The sequence below is a fragment of the Aulonocara stuartgranti genome, assembly GCF_965226115.1.
Source record: "Aulonocara stuartgranti genome assembly, chromosome: 14".
Taxonomy (NCBI): Eukaryota; Metazoa; Chordata; class Actinopteri; order Cichliformes; family Cichlidae; genus Aulonocara; species Aulonocara stuartgranti.
The window spans coordinates 6,279,914-6,297,342 of NC_138950.1; the positions used below are offsets into that span (position 1 = coordinate 6,279,914).

The following is a 17,429-nucleotide window of genomic DNA, read 5'->3' on the forward strand; positions in this document are numbered from 1 at the left end:
ATCGAAAGGAGCCAGCTGAGGTGGTTCGGGCATCTGACAAGGATGCCCCCTGGGCGCCTCCTGGGTGAGGTGTTCCAGGCATGTCCCACCGGGAGGAGGCCCCGGGGCAGACCCAGGACACGCTGGAGAGATTATATCTCTCGGCTGGCCTGGGAACGCCTTGGTGTTCCCCCGGATAAGCTGGAGGAGGTGGCTGGGGAGAGGGAGGTCTGGGCCTCTTTGCTTAGGCTGCTGCCCCCGCGACCCGGCTCCGGATAAAGCGGATGAAGATGGATGGATGGATGGATGGGTTAGGTTTAGTGCAAACAAACTGCATCCAATTTCCCAGCTGATCTAATGTCCATCACTGGTCCCCAGACCTATTGATTCCCTGTTGCAGAGTCTTGAGCTTCTCCAAGATCTTATCCATATTGCGTTCAATAAGCACAGTCCGAGTACTCATGGCCTTGCCCATCGCATCGCCCAGAATTAGACGAGACTAGAGAAAGACGCAGAGCCAAGCAGGAAAGATTTTTTGTTTTTATGTTTCTTTTTGTGGCGGTATAAACAATGAAAGGTGGTGGATTGGCCAATTGGTCATGATTGACCCTCCCTCTCTTGTTGCTACTTCAATCATGAAACCGATGATCGGCTTTTCTCTATTGTTTGTTTATCGCCCACTCCGCGCCAGAAAGAGGAAACCAGTAGTGATGTGTCGGTCGCGAACGAAACGGCTCTTAGAGCTGGCTCTTTGACGTGAACGACACGTTTTTTTTTTCTTTCTCTCACCGACTTTCTCGCACTTTTTTTCACTTCACTCCGCACGTGAGCCTTGTGCTTGCGCTGGGCAGAGGGGGGTGGGGTGGTAGTTACACTCGCAGTAGCACAGGAACAGAGTGAAAGAGAGAGAAAGAGAGCCAGGGACAACAAGAGACAACACGATCACATTAGAAAGGTACAGTAATCGTCCACAACTATTTTCAGTTGCGGATGATAAAGGATTCAGAAAGTTTATTCATGCAGTGAATCCTATGCAATTCCAAGCAGGAAAACACTCCCAAAAAATCATCCCAGGCCTAAATGACAGAGAGTGTGCATCTTCATTTTGTTTTGCATATTTTAATTTATATTTGATTGTATTGTGGTTTGCAGTGTTTTATGTTGTTTCACTTTACATTTGTTTAAAAGGAAAAAGCTGAAAATTTAAATAGTTAAAAGCTGAAATGTAAATAATTGGTTTTTGAATTTTATAATTTATTTATTAAATTTTATGTGGAGTGAATAAATAAAAGTTTAATATTTAAGGTGGCACCTAGAGACAAAGCAATTACAAACTCCAAAACATGAATATATAATATATATATATAATATATATAATATAGATAGATAGATAGATAGATAGATAGATAGATAGATAGATAGATAGATAGATAGATGATAAAGTTATTGAGAAATTTAAAGCAGGCTTAGGCTACAAAAAGATTTCCCAAGACTTGAACATCCCACGGAGCACTGTTCAAGCCATCATTCAGAAATGGAAGGAGTCTGGTACAACTGTAAACCTATCAAGACAAGGCCGTCCACCTAAACTCACAGGCCGAACAAGGAGAGCGCTGATCAGAAATGCAGCCAAGAGGCCCATGGTGACTCTGGACGAGCTGCAGAGATCTACAGCTCAGGTGGGGGAATCTGTCCATAGGACAACTATTAGTCGTGCACTGCACAAAGTTGGCCTTTATGGAAGAGTGGCAAGAAGAAAGCCATTGTTAACAGAAAACCATAAGAAGTCCCGTTTGCAGTTTGCCACAAGCCATGTGGGGGACACAGCAAACATGTGGAAGAAGGTGTTCTGGTCAGATGAGACCAAAATGGAAATTTTTGGCCAAAATGCAAAACGCTATGTGTGGTGGAAAACTAACACTGCACATCACACTGAACACACCATCCCCACTGTCAGATATGGGGGTGCCAGCATCATGCTCTGGGGGTGCTTCTCTTCAGCAAGGACAGGGAAGCTGGTCAGAGTTGATGGGCAGATGGATGGAGCCAAATACAGGGCAATCTTCGAAGAAAACCTCTTGGAGTCTGCAAAAGACTTGAGACTGGGGCAGAGGTTCACCTTCCAGCAGGACAACGACCCTAAACATAAAGCCAGGGCAACAATGGAGTGGGTTAAAACAAGATATATCCATGTGTTAGAATGGCCCAGTCAAAGTCCAGATCTAAATCCAATCAAGAGTCTGTGGCAAGATTTGAAAACTGCTGTTCACAAACGCTGTCCATCTAATCTGACTGAGCTGGAGCTGTTTTGCAAAGAAGAATGGGCAAGAATTTCAGTCTCTAGATGTGCAAAGCTGGTAGAGACAAACCCTAAAAGACTGGCAGCTGTAATTGCAGCAAAAGGTGGTTCTACAAAGTATTGACTCAGGGGGCTGAATAATTACGCACACCCCACTTTGCAGTTATTTATTTGTAAAAAATGTTTGGAATCATGTATGATTTTCGTTCCACGTCTCACTTTGTATTGGTCTTTCACGTGGAATTCCAATAAAATTGATTCATGTTTGTGGCTGTAATGCGACAAAGTGTGGAAAAGTTCAAGGGGCCGAATACTTTTGCAAGCCACTGTATATAGACGTATCTGACAACCTGGTGCCTGACCAAGAAGATCAAACCTCTGGCTAAGGCTTAGGGGTCCTACTACCATACCCGACTCCACTCAACCTGAACCTGCCTTTGTTACAGTATATATAATGATGCAGGTGAGTTGTTTTGTCAAAAAAATGTGTGCAATTGCAAGAAGCTCCTTGGGAAATTTATTTTTATTCTACACACTGTTAACATATCCAGAGGATTATTTAAGTTAAATTTGCCAATACTTACTAGATGAGAATTTAAATTCACAAGGTAACATATATTTTATTTGTATTTGGTGTAAGATACCGATCAATGTAAATAAATTAAAATAAAATAAAAGTTATCATAAGAATATTAAAATGTAATGTAATTGCTTCCACGTATCTCATAAATCTTGCATGAAATTGAAAAATATATTATCTAAGCAGAATACTGATCCACGGCTGTGCAGTGTTATATTTCCAAGGTTGGCATGGTTTGCAATATTAAAGTAAAGTTATATATATTTTTATGGAGCCCTGCTAACGCTTCTGCTTGTTAGCCATGCACTGCAAACAGTTTGGGTGTCTGGACTGTTAGGGATTATTGTTATATGCCACCTGTAAAAGATTTAAGTCCAATAAATTTAAAACAAAAATAAAAAAAAACCCTAAAAAAAATCTAAATATAAAAAAGCAGGAGACAGTCATTTTGATAACTGCCAACAGAAATGCAATTATTGTTTAAAAAGCAAGTTTGAGACATACAATAAAAACATAAATAATTAATTAATTATTTAACATTAATAATAATTGTATAATTTTAATAAGAGCTTAAAATAAATGTTAGTCAGTTTCCTTACTCGCAACTGATCTTGGTCATGTTGAATTCGACCATAAAAACTTGTGGTCACAACTAGAGATGGCACGATACCACTTTTTTATGTCCGATACCGATACCGATATCATAAATTTGGATATCTGCCGATACCGATATGAATCCGATATAGTGTTTTTTAATCAACAAAACTGGTTTTTTTAAATATCTTGCTGCATTTTGTATAAGTTCATACTCAAGTTTAAAACAACAACTACACTAAAGCTATTCTGTTATACCTGTATGCAAAAAAATAATATTTCATAGTTCAGCAATACTGATCAATCTAATAAACTTAAACCTACACCATCCTCCCTATTCTGGTATTTTAAAGAGTACTTAGCGTAAATATTAAGCAACCTAACTAATAGGGTTCCAACTCCCAGCAACAACAAAAATAAAAAAATAAAAAATAGGGAACCACCCCTCACGCTCCACCTCATGATGCTTAATCGACGTAATCAACCTTAATTTGATGCAGTGTGAAAAAAAATGCACAGAAATCAATTATTTTTCAAGAAATATTAAATAGATTCAACATCTTTCTTCAACAAAATTGCAGACTGCACAGATGGTACCTTCCCAAAGGAAAAAGTACTATAGTTTACTAGGGTATATATATTAGACTTAATAGTCACTATATACAGTAATTGACTTCTATTCATTTTACATCAAATTAAAACTTTGGGTGTCAGATAATTATTTATTAAAAGCTAGACATTTTAAATGAGAATAAGAAAGAAAAGTATGTCTTTGTGCCCCCTTTTCCCTGTTCATGCCCTATCAGCCCCCCTGGCTAAACTTTGCAAGATCCGCCCCTGCACAGTTACCAGCGTCAGCTACGTAGAAAAAGATCCTGGTGTAGAAAGTAATATTAAATACATTCTAACAACAGCTTATCAAGCTTAAACGTGCTGCTGTTGTTCAGCCGCTGGTTTCCTCTTTCTGGTGCAAAGTGGGCCAAAAACAAACAAGAGAGACGGACTCCCGACAGAAAAGCCGATCAGCTGATCGTTAAGCAGTTTCATGATTGAAGTAACAGCAAGAAGAGGCAGTCGCTTGTTAAGCTTAACGCAGGAATGCTTTACAAACATTCAGAGATGGACTTACACACTTGCTTTACTTCTCTCGGGGATAACTTTATGGGAGATGAAATGCCGGGTTGCTAGCGAAGCTCCACATGCTATCCAGACCACCGACAGGTCCTGCATGCCACAGCCGCTCTATCACGTGATGCATACTGCTCCGACGTGCTAACGTTCTGAGGTGAGTTACGGCGTGTTGCAAGTTTTGCGAGGTGCTTTCGTGATATTTAATGGATCGGATTACATTTTTTATTTTTCTCCGATATCCGATCCAGTAATTTAGGTCAGAATCGGACCGATACCGATACGTAATATCGGATCGGTCCATCTCTAGTAATTACTGCAGAGTAATTACTGCATGTATATATTGCACTATTATTTTAAATAAGTAAAACAGAAGTTTTGCCAACTCTAAAGATTTCACAAACTTTTTCTTTGTGCCACTCTGACTACTGAGGCAACAGTATATGTGTGTGACTGTAGTAGCAGCTATCTAGTGTCTAGTGTGAGAATACCACAAGTCGCCCTTTTTAACGCAATTTAGTATCGGTATACAGAACTGTTTTCCTAACAGAGCCACTGTTATAATTAAGTGAAGGTGCTCCCAACTATTTTGAACCTTTGGCTTCTAAAATATGTGGTTCAATTGCGTGCTGCGTGCAGCTAGACCGATATTAAAACAACAACAAAACAACAATTTCAACCATCAACTCAAATATTTGGTTCTAATTGAACAGAAATTTCTATGAACTTGCAAGAACTGTGTAGGACATGAATCAGTGTGTGTCAGATCCTGAATTTGAAATTTCCACTGAAATCACGGGTAAGAGGCAAGTGGAACCAAGCTGACTTCTGCTAAATGGGTCAAACTGGGCAGAAAGTACACAAACACATAACATCCTTATAGAATGATGTAACACTATAGATCAACTTACCTCAGAATATATAAAGCATATAAACAATTACAGCAATATGATGCAACAAACACAGCAGTGCTACTAATCCAAAATACTCAAAGCTTCATAGAACTGAAACAAACATTTATTTTTAGGCCTTCGTCGTGTCGCTGTGACGTAATCGGCCTTAAAATGGCCTTTAAGGCTGCAGGCCCTGAATTGGGATACAGCCTCTGAATCGCTGCATCTTGTAGCTGTGTCGTCTTAAATTGGTCATGTGATTTTGACGCGCCGGCGCGTCCGGCGACCCCAGAGGTTTAACTTAATATTTAAGTGTCTCTTGGTTTTAGACTAGTTGTTTAGTCTAATTTGATGTTTTAAACCAGAAAAGGAAGAAGAGGGCTTAGAATTACAGGTAAGAACTGCTCAGTGGTATGTGATAAACTGTAAATGTAAAGCTTACAGGTCAGTCCTCATGTTTTTAAATCAGATTTTGAGTCTGTACATGGCACATTATGCTTTTGCATGTTGTGAAATGTGCTGCAAAACAAACTGAGGTAAACTAACTGGTTTACTGTGATGGATTTAAAGTGCGTGTGATTGGTGCGCAGTGGCTGTGGTGCTCACGGTCAGAGTTCAGTCACAAAGAAGGTAACAGAGATGAATTTAAAGTTAAGGTGATGGTGCTTAGATTCATTCACAGACTGAAACCTTCACACCAACTTTATCCTGTGTCTCTTAGTTTTAGACTAGTTGTTTAGTCTATTTTGATGTTTTTAAACCATATAGTCAAGGAAAACAACTAAAGGGCACTTTGTGGATCAGTGAAGACAGACATACGGTACAGGGACGCAAAACGAACCTCTGTGCTCTGCTCTGTTTACTTTATTTCTGGGTTATGAATATTATGTAAAGGTAAATGTTGGTTATACTCCAAAGCATATACAGTTAACACTGTGTATAAATGTTTTAACACCTAATTTTAGTGCAGTGTATTTCATGTAAGTTTGAACTTGACATTTTGTTTTCTGTTGTGGGTTGTTATAGCCTTCTACTCCAGTCGCTTCTGAAAGGGCCTGTTGGCTCAGTCAGCTGAACTGAAGCCTGCTCGTGCTTCAATGTGGAGATCTGGTCTGTTAATAGTGTTGGTGAACTGAACCCTGGCGATTAAACTAGCCCTGGGGATAGGAATCAAAGCTGGTGATAACAACTGTGTATAGATGGTCTTTTGTAAGTTTTAGCCGCATTCTTCCCGTTAGCTCGAAGCTAACGGGAGGTCGAGACCTACTACAGCCGGGTGGAACACCGCTTTCCCGGCACATCGTGCCTCGACCTCCCGGTTGGCTTCGAGCCGGCGTCCGAAGAATGAGGCTAAAAGTTTTGCGAGATCCCGAGTTTGTTTTGCGAGATCTCGCAAAAGTCCGTCGTAATTTTTTTTTCTCCCATGTCTCCTGCGGGGCTCCGTAGATTAGTGTACCATAAGAGCAATTTAGTATGTTTTCAGAGGGGGGTGTTTACCTGCAATGGGTGCTCTTTTTCGCTTCCGTTGCATACGCCTTGCGTGCCGGTCCGAGTCTGACACAGGTTTGTCGTCGTGCCCCATGTGCAGTGTTGGTGCCCAGTCTGGATTTGTTACATCCATTTCATATGCTGGGTTGCCTGCAATAATGCCAAATCAAAAGCTACTCAGTCGACATGACGTGGTTCTGCAGCATCACACATTAGCTTGTTTTATCTCGTTATCTATGAAAAAACCCACTAAAAGCCTTTTAGTTTGGTCCCTTTACAGCATCCTGCCATGCGATTCCATTTGTTCCTGACCACCGAGAACACTCACGTTAACTTTTATCGAGTGGAAAAAAAGTTAGCGTGTTTATATTATGCTAACATAGTTGTGTCGCTAGCGGTCACGTAGCACATCATTATATACCAGCTAGCCCAACTTCAGTAACCCTACAAACATCACTGCTGTTTAGTTTTCTGTCTTCATTTATGTTGGAAGTGATAAGAAAGCTGTACGTTTTAATTTGTTTCCAAAACCCCGCAGTCAGGACATGCTATATTGTATTTAGATAGAAGCTAGCGAGCTAACTTGCTGCTAACTTCTAACTCCGTTAAATGTCATGAATTCCATTTTCATGGATGCCTGGATGTTAAACTCAGTTGTTACACCTGGTAGAGCAGAACGCTGATAATTTTATTAAAGATGAAAGACTTAAGACAGTGTTTTAACTCTCAGTAATGCCACAGTGATCATTTGATATATGGACCTGCAGCAGAGTTTAGGCCCAGACACGGCTAGTGACATCAGACTGAACAATCGGATAGTGATATGAATTAATTTAGAACTCACCGGAGAGAAAATGCCGCGAGCAAACCAACAAAAAGCTGGGGATTGCACGGAACTCGATATCCGCTCGTCTGCAATCCATGCCTGGCGTCTTTGTTTGGTGATATGGGATACATGGGATCCCTCACGTTGCCGCCAGGATGGAAAACGATTAAAAGATTAATCCAGTTTCTTGCCTTCACGATCGTGAGCTCTAACGTTGCAACCGACTACACAACACGTACCATAGCTGAAGCTGTATCCTTTGTCTGGCCTACTGTGATGGCGGCGGGGGCCGTGGCCCGCCTCCTGTAACATCACGCTCCAAAGCCCTGTGATGTTTCTGTGTTCTGTGATGTTGTCCCAAAGAAAGACCTTTAAATGCGATATATAGCCTAAACGTTTTCGTTTATGACTAGTTTACTGTGTTATGACTGAGAACAGGGGGGAAGTCGCGCAAGAGAAATGTCGACCAAAACAAACGCAAGTAAGCCCAAAGACAGCGCTGAAGTTATAAAAAACATCCACAAGCAGGCGCTTGAGTATATATTCAAGGCACTGAAGATCGACGAGGACGACACAGGTGAGAAGAAGGAGGCTGTGCAGTGGTACAAGAAAGGGATTTCTGAGCTTGAAAGGGGTATTGCAATAGAGCTCACTGGGCAAGCTGGAGAGCAGTATGACCGAGCAGAGAGACTTCAGGATAAAATGGTCACCAAACTCACCATGGCAAAAGACAAGCTTACCCTTTTAGAGACGACACTAGCCTCTAAAAGGAGAAATGACCCCCAAGGGACATCACATCATGCTCCTTCACAGCCAAAGTCAGTTCCTAAAAGTCAACCCGCAGGTGTTTCCACCACCATCAGACCCTCCACTTCTGTAAGACCTCCATTAGGAATAACTGATGCAAAGAAAACCGCTCGGGTGGGAAAAACTCAGAATGGAAGACCGGCAGCTGTGAAACAGCCCCCGAAGAGGGATATGAAAAAGAATGTGGACAGTAAACTGGCCAGCTTAATTATGAATGAAATTGTATACAGTGGAGCGACTGTGTCATTTGATGACATCGCAGGGCAGGATCTGGCAAAGCAAGCACTTCAAGAAATTGTCATCCTTCCTGCCTTAAGACCTGATCTCTTTACTGGTCTGAGAGCTCCTGCACGTGGCTTGCTTTTATTTGGCCCACCAGGAAATGGGAAGACCATGCTCGCCAAAGCAGTTGCTGCAGAGTCTAATGCAACATTCTTCAACATCAGTGCTGCTAGTTTGACCTCCAAATATGTGGGAGAAGGCGAGAAGCTCGTACGAGCACTCTTTGCAGTTGCGAGAGAGTTACAGCCCTCAGTAATCTTCATCGATGAAGTGGACGGCTTGCTCTGTGAAAGGAGGGAGGGGGAGCACGACGCCTCTCGCCGTTTAAAAACTGAGTTCCTCATTGAGTTTGACGGGTTGCAGTCAGGAAGGGATGACAGGGTACTTGTAATGGGAGCAACTAACAGGCCCCAGGAGCTCGATGAAGCAATATTAAGGCACTTTGCAAAAAGAGTATATGTGACCTTTAGACAAGATTTACGCTGCTGAAAAATCTTTTGGGAACGCACGGGAGTCCACTGAGCCAAAACGAACTGTCCTGTCTTGCAAAAGTGACTGCAGGATATTCAGGGAGCGATTTGACAGCATTAGCCAAAGATGCTGCACTTGGCCCAATAAGAGAGTTGGGACCTGTTGTGTCCACACATACTATTACATTTGTTCTGTAGATGCATTTACCAGAAGCGCTAGAGGGCGCTAGTGAGTATGTTGTTCTGGTTGTGGTTTTGAAGAAGAAAAAAGAAAAATAAAGAAAGGAGTCATCTCCGGTAATCCTCTGTTCCTACCTGCATGTGTGTGTAATGCCTGCGAACTAACACCACACAACAAGTGGCGACGAGAGTAGTGGTGATTAAGTTATGGCTCTGCTCTCTTTGCAACCCCCGGCTGTGTTCCTGGATTGCCCGGGCGAACCGAAAATTCCATTTGCTGCGTGGAAAAAGTTGTTTGATAACTACTTGCTGGCGATCGGGGGTAATGACTTTGCTACAGAGAGGAAGAGGGCCCTGCTCATTCACTGCTTGGGAATGGAGGGACAACGAATCTACAGCGCCTTATCACTCGCTACGGATGATTACGAGGGATCCGTAAAGGCTTTGGAAACGTACTTTCATCCTAAAGTCAATGTTGTCGCCGAGAGATACCATTTCAGGCAACGAGCCCAAGCTGTCGGTGAGTCTACAGATCACTACGTTGCAGCACTGCGTGAGCTCGTGAAACAATGTAAGTTCGGGGCTATGGAGAATGAAATGTTGCGGGATCAACTTGTAGAGAAGACAAATAATGCTCGTATACGTGAAAGACTGCTAACGGAGGAGGATTTGACGCTCGATCGAGCTTTGGAAATTGCTAGGTGTACAGAGGCTGCAATAGCTGATGCAAAGGCCATTGCTGTTGGTGAAACGAAGCCTGTTGCCGCTGTTCAAGTACAAAAGAAGATGCGCAAGCCAAAATACAAAGCAGCTAAAAAGACGGATACAGCTCCGACGTGCTACCGTTGTGGTTCAGCTGATCACAAAACCAATGATAAATCCTGCCCCGCAAAAGACTGCAAATGTAATACGTGTGGGAAAATCGGACATTTTTCGAGAGTGTGTAAATCCTCTCATAAGCTTGTTAATGAAGTGACTGTTCCTGAAATGTGTGTTTTAACTGTTGACAATTGTGTCAGTGGTGATCCGGCTAAATTGATGTGCACTGTTGCTGTCACTGTACCAAATACTGCGCAGGCATGTACTGTTAAGCTACTAGTAGACACAGGGTCTGGTGTTTCCATACTGCCTGAACATGTTTACAGCACAAATTTTGGCTCAGTTAAGTAATCCAGCTGTTCAGCTTATTACATATTCAAAAGAGAAACTGGATGTATTAGGGTGTCTTAGAGCTGACATTACTTACAATGGCAAGTGTGCCTCCACTGATCTCTACATTGTGAGAACAGGAACACCCATACTGGGAATGGACTTGGTGACTGCCCTCCAGCTACACATAAAAGGGGGACAATTAGTTCTTGACAGTCCCAAGGTCTGTGCTACACTTCAGCAAACCTCTGCTCTGCCCACTCAATGTAAACAGGAATGTGAGTCTCCAGTTGCATTCGGATGTGCAAAGGATTTTGTACATAAAGTGAAGGTGCAACCTGAAGTGAAGCCAATACAGCAGAAACTTCGACGCTTACCCCTGTCAGTCCGTGATGCTGTTTCCGCAGAACTCAAGAATCTTGAGGAACATGGCATCATAGAGAAAATCGATGCATCTGAATGGGTCTCCCCGATTGTAGTCACTAGAAGGAAGACTGGTGGCATACGCATGTGCGTTGATTTGAGAGAACCTAACAAAGCGGTGGTCGCTGACAGTCATCCCTTGCCACTGATAGAGGACATACTGTCTGAGCTGCGTGGGGCTGTCATGTTCTCCACCCTGGATCTTAAATCCGCCTACCATCAGCTGAAACTACATGAAGAGAGTAGAGGGCTCACTGCTTTCATTACACATGAAGGACTGTACCAGTACTGCAGAGTTCCCTATGGGTTGAGTTCAGCACCTGCAGCCTTCCAAAAGATGATGACACAAATCCTACGCGGCCAGAAAGGGGTGCAATGCTACCTTGATGATGTCATCATATACGGAATGTCAGAAGCTGAACATGAGGCCAACTTGCGTGCTGTGTTACACAGAATCAACAATGCAGGACTGAAACTCAATGTTGACAAATGTCAACTCCGTCAAACTACTCTGAGCTTTTTGGGTCAAAAGATTGGTCCAGAAGGTCTGCTGCCAGATGACTCTCATGTCACTGCCATCCTGCATGCTCCGCCCCCTACTGATCCTGCAACCCTGCGCTCAATTCTTGGCTTGAGTGCATGGTACAGCAAGTTTGTGCCAAATTACGCGACTGTTGTTGAACCTATGAGAGCTCTTCTGCGTAAGGACTGTTCATTCCACTGGAACGAAGCAGCTCAAGCAGTGTTTGATCAAGTCAAGCGGTTAATCGTGCACAGCCCTGCCCTGGTGATGTTCGACTCCAGTAAGCCAACCATAGTCTCAACAGATGCCTCAGACTAGGGCTGCTCGATTATGGCAAAAATGATAATCACGATTATTTTCACTGAAATTGAGATCACGATTATTTGACGATATTTATTTAACCCTTTAAGACCTACTATAGAACCAAGTCCACCAGAGCTTATATTATTTTTTTTACATGCTGTAGTGCCATTTGTGGGAGCATTTCAAGTTGCTATACATCAATACAACTGTTATAGCCCATATTTTAATAATATGTATGCATTAAGTCCATAGTAATTACATAAATTGCAAAAAAGTGCAATAAACTACAAAAAAAATTGAAAATCGCTTTTGTTTTGTTTACATATATTTCTACTTGGAGAAATTTAAGAGGTTTATCCCTCAAAACTTTAAATACAATAAAGTTGCAAAAAATAGTTTACAACAACAGGAAATTTATTTTGAGTGTCTTCATAGTTTTATTTTGGAGATACAGCAATTTTTATATACTGCAGGAAAAACAAAAAACAATCCTATGATGCAAATTTGCAAAGAAAACAGCAGGTGCATCATTTCACTGTGGGAAGTGTTACGAACAGCTGATGGATCGGCAAAGCGTGTTTCTGGAGTACTATGTTTTTGTTCCTGCAAGCGCTTTTTATGCAGTTTTTGCAAAGCTATATGTGGAAGGAAACCGTGACCGAGGACAAGCTGATGGCATCAGATGTAAGTACAACTCCTCCGGTTTCATATGCAAAACAAATTATTGCGCTAGCTTACATGGTTCCGGTTCTACAGGGATTTAAAAATAGTTACACAACACGGAGCGTGCTGCTCTGACCGGATTTAAAGGGTTAACAATGACTTTAAAAAATAATATAAAATAGTGTGCAACACCACTGAAGTTTTTTTACCTCTCTTTTCAACCAACAGCAGTCACTCTCCTCTCCAAATAACTTCTGCTTAGCTTTCCGAGCTTCCCTCGGGTCCTCTTAATCAGCGGTCTCCAACCTTTTTTGCGCCACGGACCGGTTTATGCCCGACAATATTTTCACGGACCGGCCTTTAAGGTGTCGCGGATAAATGACGGAGGGGCTAATAATCGGCTCAGTCATTTTTAATGATCGTTGAAAGCCCAGATCGTAATCGTGATTAAAATTCGATTAATTGAGCAGCCCTACCTCAGACTACGGTGTAGGTGCTGTTTTGACTCAACTTGACAGTAATGATGCAGAACATACTGTTGCATTTGCATCTCGCAGCTTGTCTGATGCAGAGAGGAAATACTCAATCGTTGAGAAGGAAGCTCTAGCTTGCGTCTTGGCTGCTGAAAAATGGCGCACATGGCTCTGGGGCAGAAAATTCCTCCTACGAACAGATCACCAAGCACTTACAACACTGCTGACTACTAAGGGCAATAACAGAGCTGGTCTACGCATAGCCAGATGGTCAGCTCGCCTGTTGGAGTTTGACTATGAAGTGGAATATAGAACTGGGTCATTGAACCATGTTGCTGATTGTCTTTCTAGGCTCCCACTTTCCGAGACAGACATGGCATGTGCAGAGGATGTGGAGTCAGTTGCAGCCATCCTCACTGATCTGAGTGCTGTGTCTGGGGATGATTTCCAGTCAGAGTGCAAAGCCTGTCCAGTGTTCACAAAGCTCCGTGTGCAGATACAGAAAGGCTGGCCTGCAAGGAAGACGTCACTGGAACCTGACTTACAGCCGTACTTCCCAATCTGCCATGAACTCGCGGTCTTGAACGAGTGCATTGTCAGAGGTACACATCGCTTGCTAGTGCCTGAGTCGTTGCAGAAAAAACTCACTGATATAGCTCATGAAACTCACCAAGGCATTGTACGTACCAAACAACGCCTGAGGGAATTGTACTGGTGGCCCAAAATGGATTGTCACATAGAGACACTGATAAAGAACTGTGCAACGTGCAGACAGAATGACAAGTCCACTGTCACCCATGATGCTCCACTCCAACCCATTCCTTTACCAGCTGCTGCTTGGGAAAAGGTGTCTGTGGACATCATAGGCCCTTTTGAAATAGCCCCTTCTGACTGTAGATTTGCCATCACATTGGTAGACTACTTTAGTAAGTGGCCTGAAGTAGCTTTTGCTCCCCGAGCTGATGCGGCTACTATCATTCAATTCCTTTCGGTAGTTTTCTCTCGTGAAGGGAATCCAAAGACACTGATAAGTGACAATGGCTCTCAATTTCTCTCTGCTGAGTTCGCTGACTTCCTGAAAAGCAGGGGAATCCAACACCTGAGATCCTCAGTGTATTACCCAAGAGCTAATGGGGAAGTTGAGAGATTCAATAGATGCGTTAAAGACTGCCTACAGACTGCCTCGATTCAAGGACAACCATGTGCGAAAGAGTTAAGAATAAGCAAATGAAGATATAGCCCAGATATAGCCCTGGCGATCGCAGAGGATCATCTTGAGAGACACTTAATAAATACATGTTTTAAGAGTAAATACCGGACAGAAGCTCCGAGGAATTGTGACATGTGTTGAGAATAAATACCGGACAAGAAGGTCCGAGGTGTTGATATGTGATTGAAGAGAAACTCAGGCCAAGCCGTGAGCTTGAGGTTTTGTAGTGAAGTGAGCTGATTATTAAAAGTGAGAAGTCTGATAATAAAATACTGTGAGCTATTACCTGTGCATTTTTGGGCCCGCCGTGGTCCGTGAAAAGCTGTGTTTTTGTTGTTATTCTTGTTGGCGTCTGAAAGACGAGCGGCAGTGTGCATATCCGCCTTGAACTGAACTGAGGTTGTGACGTAGGAAACTGTCTGAAATAATTTAAAGTGCCAGGCGCCTGCAGGCTGGCTGTGTGAGGCTTTTTAAAAGTCTCTTTTTCCTTTCTTTTCTCTCTGGCGAAAAAGCTCGTAGTTGGATCTCGGGATCGAGCTTACGGTCCGCCGCGAGGCGAGCTACCGTCTGTCCCAGCCCCTGCCTCTCGGCGCCCCCTCGATGCTCTTAGCTGAGTGTCCCGCGGGGTCCGAAGCGTTTACTTTGAAAAAATTAGAGTGTTCAAAGCAGGCCCGGTCGCCTGAATACCGCAGCTAGGAATAATGGAATAGGACTCCGGTTCTATTTTGTGGGTTTTCTCTCTGAACTGGGGCCATGATTAAGAGGGACGGCCGGGGGCATTCGTATTGTGCCGCTAGAGGTGAAATTCTTGGACCAGCGCAAGACGGACGAAAGCATTTGCCAAGAATGTTTTCATTAATCAAGAGCGAAAGTCGGAGGTTCGAAGACGATCAGATACCGTCGTAGTTCCGACCATAAACGATGCCAACTAGCGATCCGGCGGCGTTATTCCCATGACCCGCCGGGCAGCGTCCGGGAAACCAAAGTCTTTGGGTTCCGGGGGGAGTATGGTTGCAAAGCTGAAACTTAAAAGAATCTCTGAATCCCAACAGTGTGTAATGCCTGCGAACTAACACCACACAATAGGACCAGAACAAGTCCGTATTATAGCTGCTGCTGAGGTGTGCAACATTAAGATGAAAGACTTTGAGGATTAAGAATAAGCAAATGAAAATGAAAGAATACACTGATGCTCGCAGACACGCCAAACCATCCAACTTTCAGCCTGGTGACAAGGTACGGGTTAGGAAGCCGTGGAAGGTAAAGAAAGGCGAGTTAAAGTTTTCCAAACCAAGGACTGTCATGACAAGGAAAGGACCAAACACTTATTTGCTGGATGATGGACGGACCTGGAACGCCTCACACTTATCGGCTCTGTCAGAGCTGAACGCAGGTACTGATTCTGACACAACAATGGACTGTCATAAACCAGGAACTGATCTAGCATCTAACTCTGAGTCTGATAGTAGGCTTAGGCCCACCAGGATGAGGAACCCACCTTGCTGGACCCAAGACTTTGTCATGGGAAAGTGAATGTTACTGAGTAATGTGAAATATGTTAAACGTGTATTAGGTGACATACATCAGAATGATGAAGTCAGGTTCACATAAGAAATCCTTGTTCAAAGGGGGAGATGTTGTGTCCACACATACTATTGCATTTGTTCTGTAGATGCATTTACCAGAAGCGCTAGAGGGCGCTAGTGAGTATGTTGTTCTGGTTGTGAAGAAGAAAAAAGAAAAATAAAGAAAGGAGTCATCTCCGGTAATCCTCTGTTCCTACCTGCATGTGTGTTGTTGGGATTCAGAGATTCTTTTATTGCTACCATATAATTTGCCTTATGAAGAATGTATTAATAACATGTTTCACAGTATCATTTATCAGTAATATTTCCTACAGGGTTTATATTGCATTGAATATGTCTGTCTTCACATTGACCTTTCTATTTTTATAGGTTGAGTTCATTTTATACAGAATGCATAAATGTGCTTGGTTAGAGTTGATGTTCCATTCTAGAAGGTTTTAAGCTTCACTGGTGAGAGTGTCCAGATGATACATGCTGAGGGGAGATGAGAACATAGCAGGTTAATTGCATGCACGCTTACGATACACATATTAATCTAGTAGCAGGTCTGAGCAAAGGCCTAAGCGTCTTCTGCTTCAGTTTGAGACTGGCTGCAAAGTACTCTACTTAGTGATTAATGACGAGGGTCCATTATTAGCTCTCAGAGATGCTAAGACCTGAAGTTATTACCTTAAAAGGCAAGTAATGTAGAAAGGAGAAGTTATATGTCGGTGTAAGGTTATATGTACGTGATGTACCCTTGTCTGCATGGGTTGAACTTTTGCCCATCTGTCACCATGTATTTTTGAACTGTATTGACGTAGGTGTGATATTTTATCCTATAAAACCAGAACCCAATGTATTCTTGTCAGAGCAACACATTCCGTATGCTGATGGTTGGTTGTTCTCCTGTGATAATAAAACTCATCGTTTGATTGCACTTTTCCGGAGGCTCCGTAGTTTGTTGTCTGGTCTAAAGTTGATCGATCTCGCAGCATTTGGTGGAGGATGCGGGCAACTGAAGATCAGTAGAACGAGGTTCAGGTGTTTGATGTCGGCGGATGTTGAGGCCGGATTTAGTGGTCAGACGGGCAGACGTCTCGGGTGATTTCTTGACTACTGTGGGCCCACAGAATAAAAAGGTAAGGCACAAACCTCTTAAACAGAAATTGTGCTGTATTGGATTATAATTCTAAAACAAGTAGTCAAGTGGTCATCCGTTGATCTCTGTTTTGAGTTTTGTTTAAAATAGAAATCTTTATTTGCAACGAAAGTGAAACTTGAGAGAATTGTTGCATTCACGGTTCACTAGGAAAAAAGCAGTACTGAGCTAAAAGTAACTTGAGACGTCGCTGGTAAAGAAATAGAGAAGAGAGACTGATTTGTGTGTAAGGAATAAAGGGATTCAGAAGTGTCTAAAGTCACGGAACCGAAGGATTCCACCCCCGGGAAAGACGTTTCCTGGGTATTAAACTAGGGGTGGGGCCCCGCTGAGACTTTGTGGCCTCAGATATAGCCCTGGTGATCGCAGAGGATCATCTTGAGAGACACTTAATAAATACATGTTTTAAGAGTAAATACCGGACAGAAGCTC

At 42.8% G+C, this 17,429-nt stretch overlaps 1 protein-coding gene across 1 annotated transcript; it reads left to right on the top strand.

Annotated features, from left to right (window-relative positions):
- The first annotated feature begins 7,907 nt into the window (after positions 1–7,907).
- Positions 7,908–9,402, top strand: LOC309688303 (spastin-like). Its single transcript, XM_082503930.1, has one exon. The coding sequence runs from the start codon at positions 8,247–8,249 to the stop codon at positions 9,363–9,365; it is 1,119 nt and encodes a 372-aa protein (XP_082360056.1). The 5' UTR covers positions 7,908–8,246; the 3' UTR covers positions 9,366–9,402.
- The last annotated feature ends 8,027 nt before the right edge of the window (positions 9,403–17,429 follow it).